Genomic DNA, 21,580 nt, shown 5'->3' on the forward strand with positions numbered 1-21,580 from the left:
TTTTGGCTGGAGAGCGAATATGCTAACCACTCGGCCAACCAGGCAGGCAGATTATATAATAAAATACAGAATTTAATATAAATCACTAATATTTCATGATGGTCTCTTATCACATCATCAGAGTGAAAGATAAACCAAGCTACTGATATCACATGAAGCAAAAAAGCAATGAGTCAAGGTTACAAAGTGCTTCTCTTCTGGAATTCTCTGGCTAGTCATGCGAGTACTATAGGACCATAGGAACATCAGACTTGGTCATTAACAATTGTAAGCAAACATAGCCAAAATGCAAAGGAAAGCCAAGCTAGTTTCAAGATAATATGTGTGGCATAGAACAGTTTTAACTATAAAATTACTAAGTTAAATTTTACTCCTCACATTAAATTAAGATATTCATATCTTACAATTTCATAAGAAGTTATAGCAGAGAAAAAAATATTTGCATACATGAATCTGGGAATACAGTAAAACCCCGAAGTTATGCGGTAGGTGGGACCAACAAAAAGCGCATAAGTCGAATTCGCATAACTCGAGGTGTAATTTTGCATGTAATTTATATATACAAACATACAATTGGGACCAAAGGTTTACAAAAACACCTATATTTTTTAAGAAATATAATCATAATTGTAGTTTTTCGTACATAAAAAAAAGAAAGTTATTTCAATGTCGATGGTTTCATAAAATCTAATAGATTCGTCTGATGGCATAATGTCTTTTTCTTGTCATGCAAAATTTCTTCATAGCAAGCTAATGATTTTTTTATTCCTTGCCTTGGGACTACAATTCGTTCCTCGTTAGAATCTATGTCCTCCAAAATCTGTAAACTTTTCTTTTATGATTTCTTAGTGTGGGTTCCTGTAGATCAAACTTCTTTGCTAGCTCACAAATTTTCATTCTGCCTTCAAAATCCTTAATAATGTTGAGTTTTGTTTCCAAAGTCAATGTTTTTCTTTTCTTGCTAGCTGTAGAAGAATCGGACTTGCTTCTTTTGGACGACATCATTATTTTTTATGTGATAAAATTTTTATCAAGAACATAACATTAAACAATCGCAAGGTTTGTAGACTATAAAAATTGTGTATGAATGGAGACCGCGCGCGAAACACGTCAGTGCTTGTTCACAGCATGTGTGACACTGGCGAATGTGGCCAGTGCCTGAAAGATGCGACTAGTGGTGAGGCATGAAGCAGGATGGGAATACGTACATATAAGAAACCGCATAACTCCGGATTCACGTAAGTTGGGGTAGTGTAAGTCGGGATATGACTGTATTAGTATAATTATAACTATATATAACTATATATATATATATATATATATACACACACCTACATATTAAAAAAAAACTTTCTGTGCACTCATGACAGATAAATATATAAATATTGCAATTTTAAAGCATGATTATTGGTGAGAGTTCAGAGTCAGTATTCACAGAATTCAGGAATTGTTAGATTTATTTTTAACATACCATATAGTCTAGGTCTTCTAACAAGAAAAAATCTTTTACATTTTTGATGGTATCATCATCCAAAGAGTTTGTGCTGTCCAGCAAAAAGTTAAAGATTTTTCATGCTAGAACACCCAAACTAGTATGTCAAAAATACATAAAATTGGCATCCCATCCGTGACCAGTGGGCAACTATTAGCAGTTCTACATCTAAACTATCAAAATTTTTAAATAACATACTCTCCAGTAGAATGGAAAAACTGCTTTCCTACACAAAAAATACCTTAGAAATTTATTGCTGAAGTGAATGACCTCCAGCTTCATTGCCCAGATATTATGGTGAGTTCGACATGGTTTCTCTCTTCACCAACATTCCATTAGATATAACAATTGAACTAGTGTCTAAGGATTTTCCAGCTGACATTTTTCAATTATTTGCTTTTTCTATGGCAAATTTTCTATTTAATATGGCAAGGTTGCACCATGGGGTCTCCTCTTGTCATTATTTGATATTTCTATTGCTTTTTCCATGGATATCAGGAATACAGAGTGTGAGACATAATGCTCTGGCATTATGTCTCACACTCTGTATTCTGACTAAACATACACATGTAACCACAGTAATAAGATTTTTTTAATAAGTAAATATTTCATCCTAAGTATCATAGGATATCGTCAGTTTAATTCAAACATTACCAGGAATCACATACAGTTAGGGCTTATATGGGCTTATGCTTATAATGGAATCCCTCTATGCATGCAGTAGTGTGTTATAGAATTAAATTAAAATATATCTGAAAAAAAAAAAAAAAAAAAGATTACATTAAAATGAAATAACACATATAAATTATTTTACACAATTTAGGATGACAATTTCCCAGACTTTAGGGATAGTAAGAACGTCATTACGGTTCAAATTGGATCTGTGACATAGGGCTTCAGCACTTTCTTTATATAAAGTTCATGTTTATATAAAGATCTATGTAGAGGTTTGGTCTTTCTCCAATGGATCCTATAGTTTGGGTTTTCAATTCCGTGTTGTGCGAGGTCAGATTTCTGTGGTTTGATAAGATGGATATGGTCTTGATGTTCCTGCAGAAATCTGGCCTTGTACAACATGGAATTGAAAACCCCAACTATAGGATCCATTGGAATAATTTAATGTAAAGGAATGTAAAATAATTTATATATATTATCTCATTTTAATGTAATGTTTTTTTTTTTTTCTCCAGATATATTTTAATTTAATTCTATAACATGCTACTGCACACATAGAGGGATTCCAATGTAAGCATGAACCCTAACTGTATCTGATTCCTAGTATTGTTTGAATTAACTGTACTGACAATGTCTTATGATAGGACGAAATATTTAGTTATTTAAAAATCTTATTACTGTGGTTATGTGTGTATGTTTAGTCATGAATGCTTCACAGGTTTTATTATACAACAAACTCTGTATTCTTGCACTCCAAAAAATTTAGACAACAGCACACACTGTTCTCCTGGATGAGAGTAGTAGCTGATGCACAGTGGAAGGAATGCACAATCTTCAGCATTCTCCACTTTCTGTCACTTTATGTAGTCTGTGTTTAAGTTTCTTGACACAGTTGCAATTTATCACTTTATGAGGTCTAGCATTAATTATAATGACATTAATCGATGAAAATGGTAAAATGATAACCACTACAGAGGATAAAACTGAGATATTAGATGAACCATTTATATTTCATCCTCGTGGTAACATCATTCAGAACTTCAGTGCAGTGGGAAATGTGGAGGAGAGAGTCAGCAGCTAGGGAGTTAACAAAAGCTTTGATGTATCTTTTTTAAACATGAGTTTTGTTTGTTGACTAAGTTCCAAAAGGGCAAAAAGAGCACAAAATTGACTAAGGCTTTGAATTATCTGAGTGTCTGGAGTTGGAGTTGTGGTTAAAGTGCTGGAGAGATAAACAAGGATCAGGATTCAGAATTGGGTTCACAATAGCAACATTGTCTTTGATAGAGAGCAAAAAAAAAAAAAAAGATTGTATTTTCGCAATCTACTTACTTATTATTACAAGGTGACAAATACAATGGACCAAGATGCATACACAACAGTATATTTAGATTTTGCAAAGACTTTTGATACATTACCACATAACAGCCTCATAATTAAATTGGAACAGATAACAAATTAGTGTTCTGGGTTGGCAATTACATGTCAGATAGGTATTAAGCAAGTTGTGTTGGGGGGGGGGGGCAATTTCCAGGAAGAGGAAAGTCACTAGTGATGTGCCCCAAAAAAGTCCACTAGTATTAAACTTGTATGTTACTGATATTGGAAAAGGTTTCTGAATGACAATATGCAGCTGTTTACAGATTATGTAGGGTTGGGAAGAATTGTGAGGAGTAGAGCAAATATTGTGGTTGTGCAAGAGGACTTAAATAGATTGGGTGAATGAGCAATGAGCATGTTGTAAGTTCAATGTTGCAAAATGTAAGGCTTTAAAATTTAGGCAAAAATGGAATGCAGAGTATATAACTGGTTGAGAATATTAGTGAAGTGGAGGAAATGAGGGATCCAGGGATGATGGCAATGATGCAGAGGACACATGTGTAGAAGTAAGGAAGGATGTTATTATGGTTCCATTGTATATGCCTTTGAATCTCATATGGATTATGTTACCTCATTTTTAAATGAATGAAGAGATATTGGAAAGTGTCTTAAGATTGACTAAGGCTGTTTTTAATCGTTGGAATGTTGAGTAGGAAGACAGATTGAGGAAATACAGCTTGCAGAATTTAGTGGATAGGAGAAGGAAGCAGATATGACTGACACATGTAAGATGGTAAGTGATGAATACCATATTAATGTGGATGAGATTTTTCATAGAATAAGGGAGATGAGGGGAAGAGGACTTTCCTAAAAGATATGAGTTGAGAAGTAGGTTTTTTTATATAGAGAGTGGCAGGTGATGGGAATTCATTGTCTGAGAATGTGGCAAATGCAGAGATGGTGAATATTATTATTATTATTATTCAGGCCTCCATGGAGTCAAAAGACTCATTGTGGGAGGTCCTTCCTAAGAAACACAATCTATCAAGACTCATAGAGGGGAGGTCCCCCCCCCCCCCCCTAAGAAACACAAAGTCTATCATACCACTCCTTAAACTCATTGACTGTACTTGCTCTCACCACTCCATCAGGCAATGCATTCCATAGTTCAACCACCCTCCATGCAAAGAAACCACTCCTCACCCTCTTTCTCACAGTTTCCTTTTGTAACTTCCAGGGATGGCCCCCTTGTCATGACTCCTTCCCACTGTTCAACCAAGCGAAAGAACTCCCCAGTGTCAACCCTGTAACCACTCTCAACAGTTTAAAAGTCTCAATCATATCACCCTCCATGCAAAGAAAATGCAAATCACCCTCCATGCAAAGAAACCACTCCTCACCCTCTTTCTCACAGTTTCCTTTTGTAACTTCCAGGGATGGCCCCCTTGTCATGACTCCTTCCCACTGTTCAACCAAGCGAAAGAACTCCCCAGTGTCAACCCTGTAACCACTCTCAACAGTTTAAAAGTCTCAATCATATCACCTATTCTTCTTCTATCCACCAAACTCTGCAGTGATATGTTGAGTTTTATGAGGGTGGTCTGAAAAGTTCTCGGCCTCGACCATAGATGGGAATACTATCGACAAGATTTTTTTTCTAAGTTGGTACATCTGTCATAAGCATCCATGTGAAATTGCAAGTCATTCTGTCAAGTAGTTTGTTTTATACAGCTGTCTGAAGCAAAAGTGTTGTCTGTATCCCTTGAAATGGATAAAATTGAGTATCGTGCAGTTATAAAATTCTTTGTAAAAAAAAGGTTTAAAGGCAAAAAGAAATAAAATTCTTTGTAAAAAAAAGGTTTAAAGGCAAAAGAAATTCATTTGAAGTTCATAAAAGTTTATGGGCACTCTTCTTCGTTTTCGACAATTAAGAAATGGACTACTGAGTTTAAACGTGGCCATACCAGCCTTCAAGATGATCCATGTGAAGGACGTCCAAAAAGTATAACACCACCAGAAATCATTGATCAAGTACACGATATGGTACTGGATGACCGGCGAGTCAAAGTGCATGAAATTGCTGAGACTATAGGCATTTCAAAGAACATGTAGGATATATTTTGCATGAAGAATTGCAAATGAAAAAGTTTTGCACAAGATGGGCACCATGCTTGCTCACAGCAGATCAAAAATGCACCAAACAAGACAAAGTTGGTTCCATCAGCAGGAAAGGTCATGGTATAGGTGTTTTGGGATGCTAAAGTTTATTAATTATCTTGAAAAGGGTAAAACAATAATGGGGCAGAATATCCACCCTATTCCCCAGATTTGGCTCCCTCTGACTTCTATTTCTTCCCAAAACTAAAACTCTTCCTCGCTGGTCAGCATTTTTTTTTTTTTTTCCGTATCAAGAGGTGATTGCAGCTGTAGAGTGGTATTTTGTAGGTCTTACTGAGAACCACTACAGGGATGGGATAATGGCGATGGAGCATCGCTGGAATAAATGTATTAGTCTTAAGGGAGAAGGGAGATTATGTTGAAATATAAAAATAATTTTGAAATTATAAATTAGTTTTTTCATTGTTAAGCCACAATGAAAAAACGAATGATTTTATTCCTTCCACAATGATTTTATTCATGTCATGTAGGTCTGATGATGATAATAATTTCAGATACACTATCAACATCAATTTGAAGACATTGGCACTGTGGAAAATTGCAAATCTTAAAATATTACTGTTCATACTAAAACAGGTGTGACAAACCCATTAAACAGCTGATGTTGCTACAGCCTATATAGAATGCCAGACAAGGAGATCCCCGAATGAGATAGTCTAGGAAAGGAACATTATTGCAAGGCCTGGGATTTCATTTTTCCCATGCTTGTTAGACTCTTTAATTCCCTTCTCTTTACAGGTGTCACATACTAAGCAAATTTGTAGCTATCTACACCATATTCATTCTAGAATCCAATCAAGATGCTATCTTTACTCAACAAATGAAAGCCTAATACTTTACCTAATACTGACTATAAGATCTCTTTTTTTCATCATCAACAACAACCTTGAAACAGGAATGAGATACATAATCAAAAGTATGCAAATATAAAGATTTTCAGGCTTATCAGTATAGTTTATTCTGTTTTTACTATGTCATATATTCCATCTGGTGGGTACAAAAAAAAATAGCAACACTCTTGGTGGATCTGAGTTGAGCATTTGACAATGTAAAGTAATCCTTTCTATTTTACATTCTAAGAAAGGTCTGCAATCCATCATCAAAAGACCTATACTAATTCAGCTAGTCAAAGGGTTTTTGTGAGATCAGTCAAAATCCAAAAAAGGAGTTAAACAATGCTACTCTCTAAGTACTTGCTGTCTGTGTTGGTTCTAGTGCCTTTATACAGGAAGTCAAAAATAAGTATTAGCATATGCAGATGACAGTGGGTATCTTGAGGGAATAATGATTCAACATACATCTTTTTTGGCCTTTCAGAAAAATTCAGCAAAGTCAATAGACAGACTAACTGCAAACACTAATAAGAAACTAAAAATTCACAGAAGATAGGATCTTGAGTGCATCCTATGTGGACTGACCTCCAACAGAGAAAGGGAGAGGAAGAACATTTTACTATACATAGAATTCCCTTTTTCATCTGTCCTATACTATTGGTTCGAGAAATTACACACAAAAGATTGAAATAAAATGAGGGCTCATTTTCCTTTTCTTCCTTGTATAAAAAGAAACAGACTGGAAATTACTTATGCTAAGAGAATGTGTGCCTGAAATCTGATATACAAGAGACATCCATTGTGAAAAAGCATGTAGTTTGTTATTTTTGAGTCTGTTTTCTTTTTCTTTCCATTTTTTTTTTAAATTCCATATAATAAATGTTGCAGGACTTCTAGCACAATAATTTAGTACTGTGTTAGTTAGATAGTATGACTGAGAAGAAATCCCAGACATTCATCTTACACGGCTGCAGATTATAATTCTTTACGAGCACAGCATGAGAAAGGATTTCTCCTTAAAATAAAGGCAGAAGGATAGGATGAAAGAGGAAGACAGTAAACTAGTTCAGTGTGTTTGAAGCTGGAGTGAGTATGGGTACAGACCAACTGATACCTGCATATTAATAGGTTTAAATTAGATGAAACCAGATGAATTGAGAAAAGGTATAGGGCAGAAACACTGTGTAATAGAAACTGGAGTAAGCATGTTAAGAAACAGATCATTAATTAGTGGAATTTTCTTGTTCTGTACAGCATCAAGGATTTAAGAGGATTTTATTTCATATTTGATATGTAGAAAGGAATTTTAAAGCACGGTGAATTTGTATATAAACTTAGCAGCTGTATGGAGGAAAGAGGTGGAGTAATGCCTAGAAATGCATAAGAGGATGACAAGTTTTTTAGAGGTTGTGTAAGCTATATAAGTGATATGCTTGTGTCATGACAGTCCAAAGGTAAATGCAGACCAGGAGGATGGAGAGAGAGAAATATCTGATCTTGTTTGAAGACGTGTATTATTCACAGTCAGAAGAGGTAAAGTGAGATCTTAGGCAAGAAAGACAGAACTGTGTTTTGAGTGAACTGAAGTGGACTAGACTACCCTCACTGCATTGAAGAATGGCAAGGAGATTAGTATATATAAGCACTGTTATGGATGATCATAAATTCTGAAATGCTTGATCACTAGTTTATCGAATGAAGTGTTCTGTTGTCAGCAAAACAATCTGACAGTGATAAAAGAGCATTGATGTACAAGAGAAAGAGGACAGGTAAAAGAATACAGTCTTTGAGAACTTCACTGAAAATAGTTTCCCAAGGCTGTAGGAGAATGCCATCAGCAATGACCTGCAGTCAGAATCCAGAAAAGAAACTAGCAACCTTTTTATAAAGGGCAAAAGAAAGCGCACAGAATAGTAATTTGTTAGAAAGTGAGCCTAAATATCTATAACTTGGCATTGGACCTTTTTAAAAGTAATGATAAAAATATCCATTGTTATTTTATACTAAACAGGCAAACAATTTTGCATTTTGAAGCTTTTAAAAAAGTTTCAAAGGGCTCAAGTGAAGGATTGTAAATTTGTCAGAAACATGGTATAAAATAATGATGAATATTTATTAATCTTTCCTTTTGATTAAGATAATAAATAATTAAGTATAATACAGTAGCTAATCCAATTTGTTATACTTAATGTTAATAAAGCATGGAAGGAGAGAACATACTTAAATTACATGCATATATAGTCCCCTTCCCCATTAAAATAAAATGGATAATATTGCAGTAAAAGAAAAAAAAAATAACAGAATGGATGCTCAAGATACTCATACCTTGAAATACTCTAGCTGAGACATTACCCTTCACATGAAGACATGTATATAGAGGCATTGGAACACTGCCACTATCCACCTTTATTTGTTGATCAGAGAGACGGCTTTGAGTTCTCTAAAATATTAATAGGGAGTTTAGTAAATAATAATAATAATAGTAAATAATAATAGAAAAAGGGTGCATGCACTGTCCCTTAAGATAAAATAATTTTGTTCACAAAGAACGATTAGCTCTGCTTTTTTTTTTTTTTTTGAGTATCTTCCATATTATTTTTATACGTGCACCTCCATGCAGTCCGAAGACTCATCACGGGAGACCCAATCTATCCACACAATCTATCATACCTCTCCTTGAACCCATTAACATACAAAGCACTCACAACTGACTCTGGCAACCCATTCCACTGATAACCTTCACCACTCTCTAAGCCAAAAATCTAGTCCTCACACCCCTACTGACCACACCCTTATTCAAGTTCCAGGGATGACCTCTTGTTCTGGTCTCTCTAGTTAATTGCTGAAACATTTCCCCTGCATCTATCCTATAAAATCCTTTAAGCAACTTAAATGTTTCTATCATATCCCTCCCCTTTTTCTCCTATTAACCAACTTCTTGTTATAGTAGTAGTACTGATTGATCTAATGAAACTTTACTTTATGGTAAGGATTTATTAACCTATTTTGGAATAAGCATTAACAGAATAGAATAACTAAGAGAAAGTAAGAAAAGAACTCTCAAGTAGCTTTAGTATTCAACTTGCTTCTTAGTTACTATTTTAGCAAGGAAGGTAGACAATTTTTTTTTAATTTACAGGGAAGTTTAATGATTACATTGAAACCAAATTATGAATTATTAGCTATCCATTTACAGAAAAAAACAACAAAAACCGGTATAAAACCAGTATAAAAAAATTTGGTTAACTTAAAAAATCTGGTTAAGCAAATGATTTTTGGTAAAGCAAATGAAGGAATTGAGATAGAACCATGTAACTTACACATTTTTCCACATATTTCCCCACGAAGTGTTATATGCTTGTTAGAATGCTGCTGTATTGTTTGCAGTCCTCTGAGAATAAAGTCTTTCCCTTGTTGCACAAACCAGTCCTCAGAAGCTTCATCATCATCTGTGATAATTTTGTTCCTTTCAAGTGTTTCTTTAAATTTGGGAACAGGAAACAGTCACATGTGGCCAGGTCTGGTGAATAGGGTGGATGAGGCAGACATCGAAAGCCCAGTTGTGTATTATCTGTTTGGTTTCATGAGCAGTGTCAGCGGTGCAGTGTCCTGCAAAAGTAACATGCCTCTGCTCAGTTTCCCGTGGTGTTTTTCCTTCAGTACCTCCTTTATATCCTTCCTTTATGTTGAATAAACTGCTGCTGAAACAGTTTCACCTTTTTTTTTGGAGGTACTTGGTAAAGATTACACCATTCATATCCCAAAAGACAATGGCAAGAGCCTTCCCTGCTGACTTTTGGGTTCGGAACTTCTTTGGCTGTGAGAAACCTTTGTGTCTCCACTCTATTGACTGTTGTTTGGTCTCTGGGTCATAGTGATGAAGCCATGTTTCATTAACAGTCACTTTCTCTCTCTCTCTCTTTCTATTTTGATTGGCAAACATTTGAGAATGCACTTTGCTGAGAGCTTCTGCATGTCCAGATGTTGGTGGATAATGACCCCAACTCATTCCCTGGATATTCCCAGAGTCTTTGCAATGTTTTTGGCTGGTATTCATCTATCATCAAGGATCATGATGTACACTGCATCGATGTTTTCAGGTGTGATCGCTGTGGGCATCTGTTGCCTCAGGATGCCCAGTTAAACTTGGCCACCCATCTGGCAACTGTTGAATATGCTGGGGCACAGTTCCCTAAAGTCTCAAGCAAAGTTTGGTGAATCTCAATTGCAGACTTTTCTTTCAGCATGAAAAACTTGATGAAGGCCCACACCTCCGTGTCTTTGAATTTTTTTAAAACCTCTGACATGTCTTCTTATAAACCCACAAGGAAGAGAACAAATTATTACAATTTGATGAAACATGGGTATTAAAGGGTTTTCAGATATGCTCTTTCTTGTGGTTATATCAGTTGCTTTAATATCATTTTTGTTCTAGATGTTTATCAGATCTTTTCAGGCCTATAAAACTTATTCTGAGAAATAAAATATCCAGGGTGCATAACAAAGTCAAATAATTTCACTATATCTTGTGGAAATGCTTCTGAAAGTAGATGTAGAATATTTGTGAAGAGAGAGATTCTATATCAAAGCTAACCATTAGTGATTAGCTTTGATATCAGTGGATTCTATTAGTGGATTCTAGGAAAACATTTTTTACTTTATATAGAAAATCGGAAGAATTTTTTTTATAAATGAACAGGAGTTGCCAATCTAAGTTTTCAATAGGTGTGCTAAAATTTGGCTATTCGGTAAGTAGGTGAATCTATGCAGTCGACAACTGGATGAAGAGGAATGTCTTTCTTATGTATAATAAGTTTAGTTTAATCCTTTATCCAAGTGTGAGCAAACAAATTTTGCACCTGAAAGTATCAGGCGAAACTCTCAACATCTTTCTTATGTATCTTGGGTAAACCATAGAACCTAGGAGTTCTAGAAAAATAAGTTTATCTATGGTGTCGAGAATTACAACTTCATCTAGTAAAGAGTTCAGTTTTCTGATTTGTCTGTTAGTAGGATTATAATCCAATTCTTGGTGCACTGATCAATCCTGTAATAAAAGAGCAACTTTTCTTTTATATTTAGCAGAATACCATACTAATAGTAGCGTTCCCTTTGTCAGACTGTAATAACGAGATGACTGTTGCACATTAAGAGTGTAACACTTTCATTTCAGCTAAAGTGATGTTTGTAGGTGGAAGCTTGAATTTTAGTAGGACAGATAAAACTGCCAAACAAAGTTTATTAGCATTCTCACTAGATAGAGGAATTGAGTTCCATTCAATGTTGAATAGGAAATTTGAGTAAGATATCCTATTAGGAACTATGGAGAAATAATGTCCTCTTGAAAGAATAAAAGGTTTCACTTTCAGTTAATGGGCATCCTGAGATGTTTATTACCCAATTTTCTGGAACAGTATGAGGTGTGCTCTGCTTTGTTACAAGGTAACTGAATTTAAGATCTAAATGTCGGTTGTGTTTATTAAATGAATGGCGCTGGAGATCAGAAATAAAACGCATATTAACAGCTAGTTAATGTTTAGCATCTCATAATTGATTGCAGATGAGTGATAGGCTTGCGTTGAAATAGATATTATGAGCACCCAGGGACTTGATCGACTCCTTCAGCTTTGTTTAGTTATGAATAATCATGAGATTGTGCCAATTTTTGAGAAAGGAAATCCTAGCTCACAGCTTACCTTGTGACACTGATAATTTTCCCATTTTACTGTCTTCTTGGTTATTTGTTCCCTGTGAAGGATTATTAATTGTTGTTTGAGATATTTGTGCCATGAGCAGGTTTCTTCAATTAACATGGAAAAACACAAGGGATGTCATATTATTTATTTATTTAAGACCGTATATTTCAGTCTGAATATTACAGGCCATCATCAGTGGTGACAATAGTTAATTACAAAGTAGAACGTGAACAATGGATTGATCTGAAAAAGTAAAAGTCACGTGATGTTATACATAAAACAACACAATGGTATAATGGAGGAAATATTGATAATTCATTAGTTATTAAAAATAAATAAATAAATAAATAAAAATAAAATAATTGATGCATGATGAAAATAAGACTTTCCCATATGTTACATAGGTAGTCATTCAGATTTAAGTTTAGACGATTAAGTAAGACCTCACTGCTCTCTTTAAAAAAAGCATTTAAATTTATACTGATATTGATGAAGTAAGTGTATTTCAAACCATAAGATGTTATGGTTTGTATCTATTCTGTACTGTGCCATGCCAGATTTTTCAGATTTTGTTAATGTAAGATTGGTGTTCTTATATTCCTATTTTCTACAGAGCATCCAGTTTGTTAATTCAAGAATTGGATTACAATCCCACTACCAAACAACTCAGAAAAACTGAACTCTTTACTAGGTAAAGTTGTAAGCCTTGATGGAGAACCACAGAAAAAAAATTCTCTTCATCCAGTTGTCAACTGTACAGATTCACCTACTTACCAAATAGTTAAATTTTTAGCGCAACTATTGAAAGCTCACATTGGCAACTTCCACTCATTTACAAAAAATTCTTCTGATTTTTTAGATAAAGTAAAAAATGTTTCCCCACAACCAACTGATATAATGGTTAGCTATGATATACAATTTCTCTCACAAATATTTCTCTTGAGGATACATTACATCTACTTTCAGAAACATTTTGACTTTGTTATGCACTCCGGATATTTTATTTCTTAGAATAAGTTTTACAGTCAAGTTGAAAGAACTGTAATGAGAGGTCCACACTAATTTTGTTGACTTGTGCACTTGCTAACTTTTATTTGGAACATTTAAAAGACATCCTTTACTCATCCATACACCCTCAGCCTTCATTTTGGATTCATTATATAGATGAGGTTTCTGCTATCTGGCCCCATAATGAAGACACGTTACCTACTTTTTTTTTAAATCTAATATAAACAATCTACATCCAAGAATTAAATTCACTATGGAAATGGAAAAAAAAACAACAAATTGTCACCATCAGTGGAATTAATTAATTCCATTTATCAAAAGCATACTTTCACTAGCCACTACATTCAACAGCAATCAGCTAACCATCCATCACAGAAGACTGGAATTATAAAAACTTTATAGCAACATGTTGATACTATTTGTTCTACACCTCAACAATTACACAGGGAACTCTTAAACATCAAACGATATATGAAACAATACATCGAGTTTCAATTCCTTACCTTTCTAACATCTCATAACTCTTTTCCAGAATTCTTAAGAAATACAATTTATTGGCTACTTTTTTTTCCTATCAACAAATTATCGGCATGTCTTCTATCTTCAAAAGATAAATGGTCTCCTCTAGCTCTCTGATGTGTACCAAGTTCCTTGTGACTGTTGTCTTTCTTACTTTAGACAAACTGGATGCTCTGCAGAAAAGAGAATACAAGAACACTAATCTTACATCAGCAAGTAAATCTGAAAAATCTGGCTTGGCACAGTGAAGAATAAATATAAACCATAACATCCTATGGTCTGAAACACTCTTACTTCATGGATGTTGGTATAAATTTGAATGCTTTTTCAAAGATAGCACTGAGGGCTTACTTAATCGCCTAAACTTAAATCTGAACAACTACCTCTTTCTGTGTAACATATGGGAAAGTCTTATTTTCATCACACAACAATAATTTTATTTTATTTTTATTTATTTTTAATAGCTAATGAATTATCAATATTTTCTCAGTTATACCATTGCATTGCATTGTGTATAACATCACTCGACTTTTATTTTTGTAGATCAATCTATTGTTTATGGTAATGTTTATTTGTAATTAACTATTGCTGTCACTGATGATGGCCTGTAATATTCAGGCTGAAATATATGGCCTTAAATAAATATTATAACTTATCCCTTGTGATTTTTCGTGTTAACTGAAGAAACCTTTCATGGCACAAGTATCTCTTAAACAGCGATTTATTATAATGACATATTATAATAGCATCATCACAGGAATTATGATGATGGCAGGTGAATAAATGACTAGAACAATGTGAACTTGAATTGAAAAAGACCTGAGTTTTATCTTTGTCATAATGAGAGGTAGTTTGATGACCAATCTGTGCATGTTATGACCACACTAGATACATAGATCGGGGTAAAATTTCTGCATCAGTTCTAGCTCCACTCATTGATCCTTAATGTTCTCCTTGCACTCATTAGTAATAATATGTTAAGTTTCAAGTTGAACAACCAGGGATCGGATTGTTCACATTTCTTCAGTGCCTGTGCTGGAATCCCATCCAGTACTACTGTCACATTTAAATCAATCTCTTGTAAACCTCTGGATCATCTACTTCTATTATTTCTACTCTTCCTTTAACATTCAGAGAGCTAATAAGTTTGACTGGAATGTGTACTTACTGAAGTGGACACTTAACAACTTGGCTATTTCTAGTGGATCTCTCACATTCCTACAATCTGCATTCACTAAGGATATTCTTCTATGGTTATTCTTCTTTTTACTTTTTTACTTGCTATGTACATAGTGATAACATTTTCTTGAATTTCTTCTAGCTTACTCAGTTATCTTCATTTTATAATCCAATTTGGCCTTCTTCACCATAGCATTCACTCTCCCCCCCCCCGCAGCCTTCTCTTACTGTTCCTGAAGTTCATCATCACCCTTTTCATGATATTGGATTCACACATTTTTTTTTTTTTTTTTTTTTTTAATGCAGTGCTAGTTTTAAAGTGTTATTAATCCATTTAACTCCCATGCAATTTTTTTTTTCTCTTCTAGCTCTGGGAATTTAGCTTATTTCTTTTAAACATCCTCTGACTTTCACATGCACTGCTGATTCCTCTGCTCTGCAGTTTTCCATGCCAAGGCACCTTGGCAAGCTTCTTTATCAGTTAATTATAATTCCATATATTATCCTTCTTAGAACTCTCCTATGCATTGTCACCTCTCAAGTCAAGACCACACGATTACACTCACCGAATGGAGGCATAATCGTCAACTCATTTAATTTATAGACAGATTCTCAGAACACTATTACCATATCCAACGTACTGAGTCCCTTCCATCACATGCTACTTAGGCAGTTACCCCTATATAATTCTATAAATTCTCCTTTCCTCGACATGAATACTTTCTTTGCCCACCAGTCTATATCTCCATACTTGAAATCACTCATAATAATAGCCTTGTTATATCCATAAGATATGCCTGTCTATGCATCACAGTCTCCTTCAGATGATCCTGGTTTGTAAAAGTACCCCATTGTGTGTTCCATCTTGTTAATCTCTATATCGCACCAGTTATGAAATTTAATTTTTCCTGTAAACTGGTATTAGTAAAATAATAACGCAAGCTCACTTGATTTGAGTTTTTTATTCCACATGACTTCAATTGATTATAAAAGGGAAGATAAATGGAAGAGGAGGACAAGGAAGACGAAGAAAATCTTGGCTGGCAGATATCAGACAGTGGACTGGTATGAACTCTGAGAGACTGCTCAGAATAGCTGAGAATTGTTCAAAATTTGCCAAGGTGGTCGCGACCTCCGATAGGAGATGGCACTCAAAGAAGAAGATTCCACATGAGCGGGTGATCTGAGGTATATAACTATCTGTCTGTGAAGAAGACTTAATACAGAATATTTGAAAGGCTTAAAAATCTATTTAGGTTTCTAGTTACTGTCAAAGTGCCTACAAAAAACAAGCTATTGTTTTTCTTTTTAATAGTGAATTTTATGTGACAGTATACGAAATTTAACTTGTCTAGAAAATGTATTATTCTTCTTCAGTATCTGATTAAATTGCAAACATCATTTACTAAACAAAGCTACACTCAAAGCTATGGAATTTCTTTGTTAATTTTATCTCTCCACATGAAATAACAAGGAGTCAGTGAGCTATATCCTGAGGGGAGTCCTAATGAAGAAGCTGTAATGTCCAATATCTGTGAAATGGGAAATTATCTCAAATGATACCATCATTTCAGTGCCAAGTAGTTTCAGCACTCTAATTTTATCTTTAAAGTTGGCATTATTTTTATATAAGAATTTTATATTAGATTTTCATACATACATATATATATATATATAGTGCTTTTTCCTTAGAAAATTAGTGTATTATAGTGTATTAATGTAGATTTTCATGTTTTTAGAGCATTTAGTATCTTGATAATATTTTTACTGTGATATTGGGACACCTTTATTCAACTTCCAGGGGTCATCCCCGGAAGCTGAATAAAGGTGTGGTTAGTAGGGGTGTAACGACTAGATTTTTTGCTTGGAGAGTTGTGAACGAGTGGAAGTGCTTTGTACATTAACGAGTTCAAGGAGAAGTATGATAGATTGCATCTCCTGTGATGAGTCTTCGGACTCCATGGAGGTGTCCGTATAATAATAATACGACCTAGTTTGGCCAGTAATTCGTGTAAGAAGTTGGAGAAAAAATTAAGTAGGTGAGCTGATAGTGTCTCCTATAGCGCTTAAGGTGAGGAAGAGGAGGAGACAGATATATCTGGCTCATAAATGTGTGGAGAGAGAAAAGTATCATGATGATTCTCCATAGAAGAATTCTGAGAGAGCATTTTGTCCAACACATTTTTAAATTCAATAAACTGACTATTGTGATCATGGCAAAAGAACTGTATAGGTTGATCAATCTTAAAGCATGGTACTTAGTGTTCTGTTATACTCAAAAAAAAAAAAAAATAAATAAATAAAAATTCATTAATACTGCTGTATCCCTTTGTAAGCTTTTATAACAACAATGTTATGAGAGGGCAGCACTTTTTTTTCCTGTGTAATGAACTTGGTAGATGACACATTAGGTGATGGATGCTTGGTAGTACATACAATTCTAGGATTAAAGAGGTCTAACTTCTTGATAATGAAAGGATAGTGTCCTCTGATGTAATTTCCCTTTTCACAAATATCCACACAGGATCTCACAACCATTCACATAGTTTCTCCATCATGACTTCACTGAAGATATAGCTGCATCTCACTCTCTCTGAGTTCCAATTAATTCTGATTATTTAATGTGGAAATATAAAATTTATAGGTAAATTTAAGGAACAGTTGTAGATATTTGCCGGCCTGGTTGGCCAAGTGGTTAGCATATCTGCTCTCCAGCCAAAAGGCTGCAGGTTCGAATCCCGCCACGGGGATGGATGTTTGTAATTGTGAAAATAACAGTCATGGTGGTGGTCAGTAGATGGTGTTGGTTTAGATGATGAGGTTTGCTGTAGTTGGTGGATTGAGTGGCAGAGAGTTGTGGAGCAATTTCTCTCCCTTGATGAGTCTTTGGACTCCCTGAAAGTGTCACGTAATAATAATAATAGTGCCATCTTCTAGTTGCTTTGACAATATTTTGATGCTGGACTGTTCTCATTTCTCTCTCTCCTCTAAAATGGATATGGCTTCTTTGTTGTGGACAACTTGGTGATCCACATCTGTTACCATAACAATAAAGCACTACTCCCCGAAGTATAGTAATATGAAAAAAAAAAGAAAAAAAGAAAACAATCATATTACAACCAAACTATCTTCTGAGTAGCTTGTTTAACAACAGAATTGTTGAAAGTTTATTTTTCACTTGGTTAGACTATAATAAATTTAGTTTAATCCTTTATCCAAGTGTGAGCAAACAAAGTTTGTGCGTGAAAATATCTTCAGGACTGAGGTAAGGTAGTACAACACTGGACAACTGGCAGCAAAGGTGGATCAAGTTCCCAACTCCTTGTCTCAGCATCTCCCATAATGCACAGCACATCTCCTTGCAGACATGTCTACTGCTATGCATTAAGGGGGAGGAGGGCACTACCCATACCGGTTTCAACCTTTATTGAGGTCTCGTCAGTGGGAGCGAGCCCCAGAGTGGAGATACTAAGGCAGAAGCAATAGGAGAGGTCATCCTTACCTATAGGAGTTGCCAAAAGGTGTGCCACCTTATTATTAAATTACTCTGGATTTAGAGAATGATGTTGAAAGTTTATTTTTCACTTGGTTAGACTATAATAAATTTCGTTTAATCCTTTATCCAAGTGGGCCTGGCTCCCACTGACGAGACCTCAATAAAGGTCGAAGCTGGTATGGGTAGTGGCCACCCCTTAATGCATAGCAGTATACATGTCCGCAAGGAGATGGGCTGTGCATTATGGGAGATATTGAGACAAGGAGTTGGGAGCTTGATCCACCTTTCCTGAGAGTTGCCCAGTGTTGTATTACCTTACCTCAGTCCTGAAGATATTTTCAGGTGCAAACTTTGTTTGCTCACACTTGGATAAAGGATTAAACTAAATTTATTATAATTAAAGGAAACGCACGTATTAACCACAGTGAAAATTATTTAATTGTAAATATTTAATCCTAAGTTTAGGACATCATCAGTACAGTATTTTAAATAATAATAGGAATAACATACATATAGAATCTCATTAAACATGTGTAATGTGATACAGAAGTAAAAAAAAAAAAAAAAAAAAACTAATAATAATTATCTAACACAATTTTGTATGACAATTTCCCATACTATGGGATAGTAAGAACATTGTTGCGGTTTAAATTTGGTCTGTGTAGTAGGGCTTCAGAACTTTCTCTGTATAAACGTTCATGTTTATATAAAGATCTATGTAAAAGTTTAGACTTTTCCCAATGAATCCCATGGTTTGGATTTTCAATTCCGTGTTGAGAGAGACCAGACTTCTGCAGTTTAAAAAGACGAACGTGGTCTTGATGTTCCGAGATGCATTTCTGAACAGACCTACCCGTCTGTCCAAAGTAAGACAATTTGCATGAGCATGGAATCTCATAAACGCCAGGCAACATCAAAGGTGAGAGTTTGTCCTTAGGAGAAGATAACAAGTTGTAAATTTGGTTGATAGGTTTGTAAGTAGTGGCAAAATTGTATTTCTTCATAATTTTAGAAACACGTTCGGAGATGCCTTTGACATAAGATATGGGAATCCTATGGACTTCTTCCTGTCTGGTTTGATGTGTGGAAAAGTGACTGATGATTTTTTGAGTTGTTTTATGATTATATCCATTTAGGATGGCTGTATTTTTGATTACTTCTAATTCTTGGTTTAAAGATTCTTCAGAGGAGCCGAATTTGTGTACTCTGGAAACTAGTGATTTAATAATGCCAGATTTCTGAGATGGATGATGAGTGGAAGAATTGTGAATGTAGCAACCTGAGAATGTAGGCTTGCGAAAGACAGACGTGGCCATGGAACCGTCTTCTTTTCTTTGGATGTGTAAATCCAAAAAGGAGATACCCTGTGGAGATTCTTTTTCTAACGTAATGTTGATGCAATGATGAAGAAGGTTAATTTTATCTAGAAACAATTGTAATTCATGTTCGGGATGATCCCAGACTGCAAATATGTCATTGACATATCTGAACCAAATTTTTGGTTTGGGTTCAAAGGTGAATATTTTTTCCTCAAGGTGTTCTAGAAACAAGTTTGCTATGTTTGGTGATAAAGGAGATCCCATTGCTGTTTCCTCTTCTTGCTTGTAAATTTGACCTTTCCAGGTGAAGTAACCTGATGCAATAACAAACTTGAACAACTCAACTATATCTGACAGAAATCACTAGTTTCCAGAGCACACAAATTCTGCTCCTCTGAAGAATCTTTAAACCAGGAATTAGAAGTTATCAAAAATACAGCCATCCTAAATGGATATAATCATAAAACAACTCAAAAAATCATCAGTCACTTTTCCACACATCAAATCAGACATGAAGAAGTCCATAGGATTCCCATACCTTACGTCAAAGGCATCTCCGAACGTGTTTCTAAAATTATGAAGAAATACAATTTTGCCACTACTTACAAACCTATCAACCAAATTTACAACTTGTTATCTTCTCCTAAGGACAAACTCTCACCTTTGATGTTGCCTGGTGTTTATGAGATTCCATGCTCATGCAAATTGTCTTACTTTGGACAGACAGGTAAGTCTGTTCAGAAATGCATCTCGGAACATCAAGACCACATTCGTCTTTTTAAAACGCAGAAATCTGGCCTCTCTCAACACGGAATTGAAAATCCAAACCATAGGATTCATTGGGAAAAGTCTAAACTTTTACATAGATCTTTATATAAACATGAACGTTTATACAAAGAAAATTCCGAAGCCCTACCACACAGACCAAATTTAAACCGCAACGACGTTCTTACTATCCCAAAGTATGGGAAATTGTCATACAAAATTGTGTTAATAATTATTATTAGTTTTTTTTTTATTAACTTCTGTATCACGTTACGCACATTTAATGAGATTCTATTGTAATCATGTGCCCTAACTGTATGTTATTCTTATTATTGTTTAAACTACTGTACTGATGATGTCCTAAGATACTTAGGATGAACTATTTACAATTAAATAATTTTCACTGTGGTTAATATGTGTGTTTCTTTTAATTATGATCTCACCACATGTTTTGTTATTTAAAAAAAAAAAAATTATTATAGTCTAACCAAGTGAAAAATAAACTTTCAACATCTTTATCTAAATCCAGAGTAATTTAATAATAAGGTAGCATACCTTTTGGTAACTCCTATAGGTAAGGATGACCTCTCCTATTGCTTCTGCCTTAGTATCTCCACTCTGGACCTGGCTCCCACTGATGAGACCTCCATAAAGGTCGACACCGGTATGGGTAGTGCTCTCCCCCCTTTAATGCATAGCAGTATACAGCAAAGTGATGTGCTGCACATTATGTGCGATACTGAGACAAGGAGTTAGGAGCTTGATTCACCTTTGCTGCGAGTTGCCCAGTGTTGTTTAACCTTACCTCAGTCTGAAGATATTTTCAGGCACAAACTTTGTTTGCTCACACTTGGATAAAGGATTAAGCTAAATTTATTATAGTCTAACCAAGTGAAAAATAAACTTTCAACATCTTTCTCTAAATCCAGAGTAATTTAATAATAAGGTGGCACACCTTTTGGCAACTCCTACAGGTAAGGATGACCTCTCCTATTGCTTCTGACTTAGTATCTCCACTCTGGGCCTGGCTCCCACTGATGAGACCTCAATAAAGGTCAAAACCGATATGGGTAGTGCCCCCCCCCCCATTAATGCATAGC

The 21,580-nt window shown here is 35.0% G+C and overlaps 1 protein-coding gene across 3 annotated transcripts in view; it reads right to left on the bottom strand.

Moving 5' to 3' along the window:
* LOC150092382 (cytosolic phospholipase A2-like) overlaps window positions 1-21,580 on the bottom strand; it is a 341,574-nt gene that overhangs the window by 149,845 nt on the left and 170,149 nt on the right. For all 3 annotated transcript variants that reach the window (XM_090415055.1, XM_090415056.1, XM_090415054.1), the window contains exon 11: window positions 8,824-8,938. In XM_090415055.1, the coding sequence (XP_090271181.1) occupies window positions 8,824-8,938 (115 nt within the window). The remainder of the gene's footprint in view (window positions 1-8,823; window positions 8,939-21,580) is intronic.

Source organism: Typopeltis vanoorti, chromosome 26 (assembly GCF_054136105.1).
Source record: "Typopeltis vanoorti isolate ZY-2024b chromosome 26, IOZ_Tvanoo_1.0, whole genome shotgun sequence".
Lineage (NCBI taxonomy): Eukaryota > Metazoa > Arthropoda > Arachnida > Uropygi > Thelyphonidae > Typopeltis > Typopeltis vanoorti.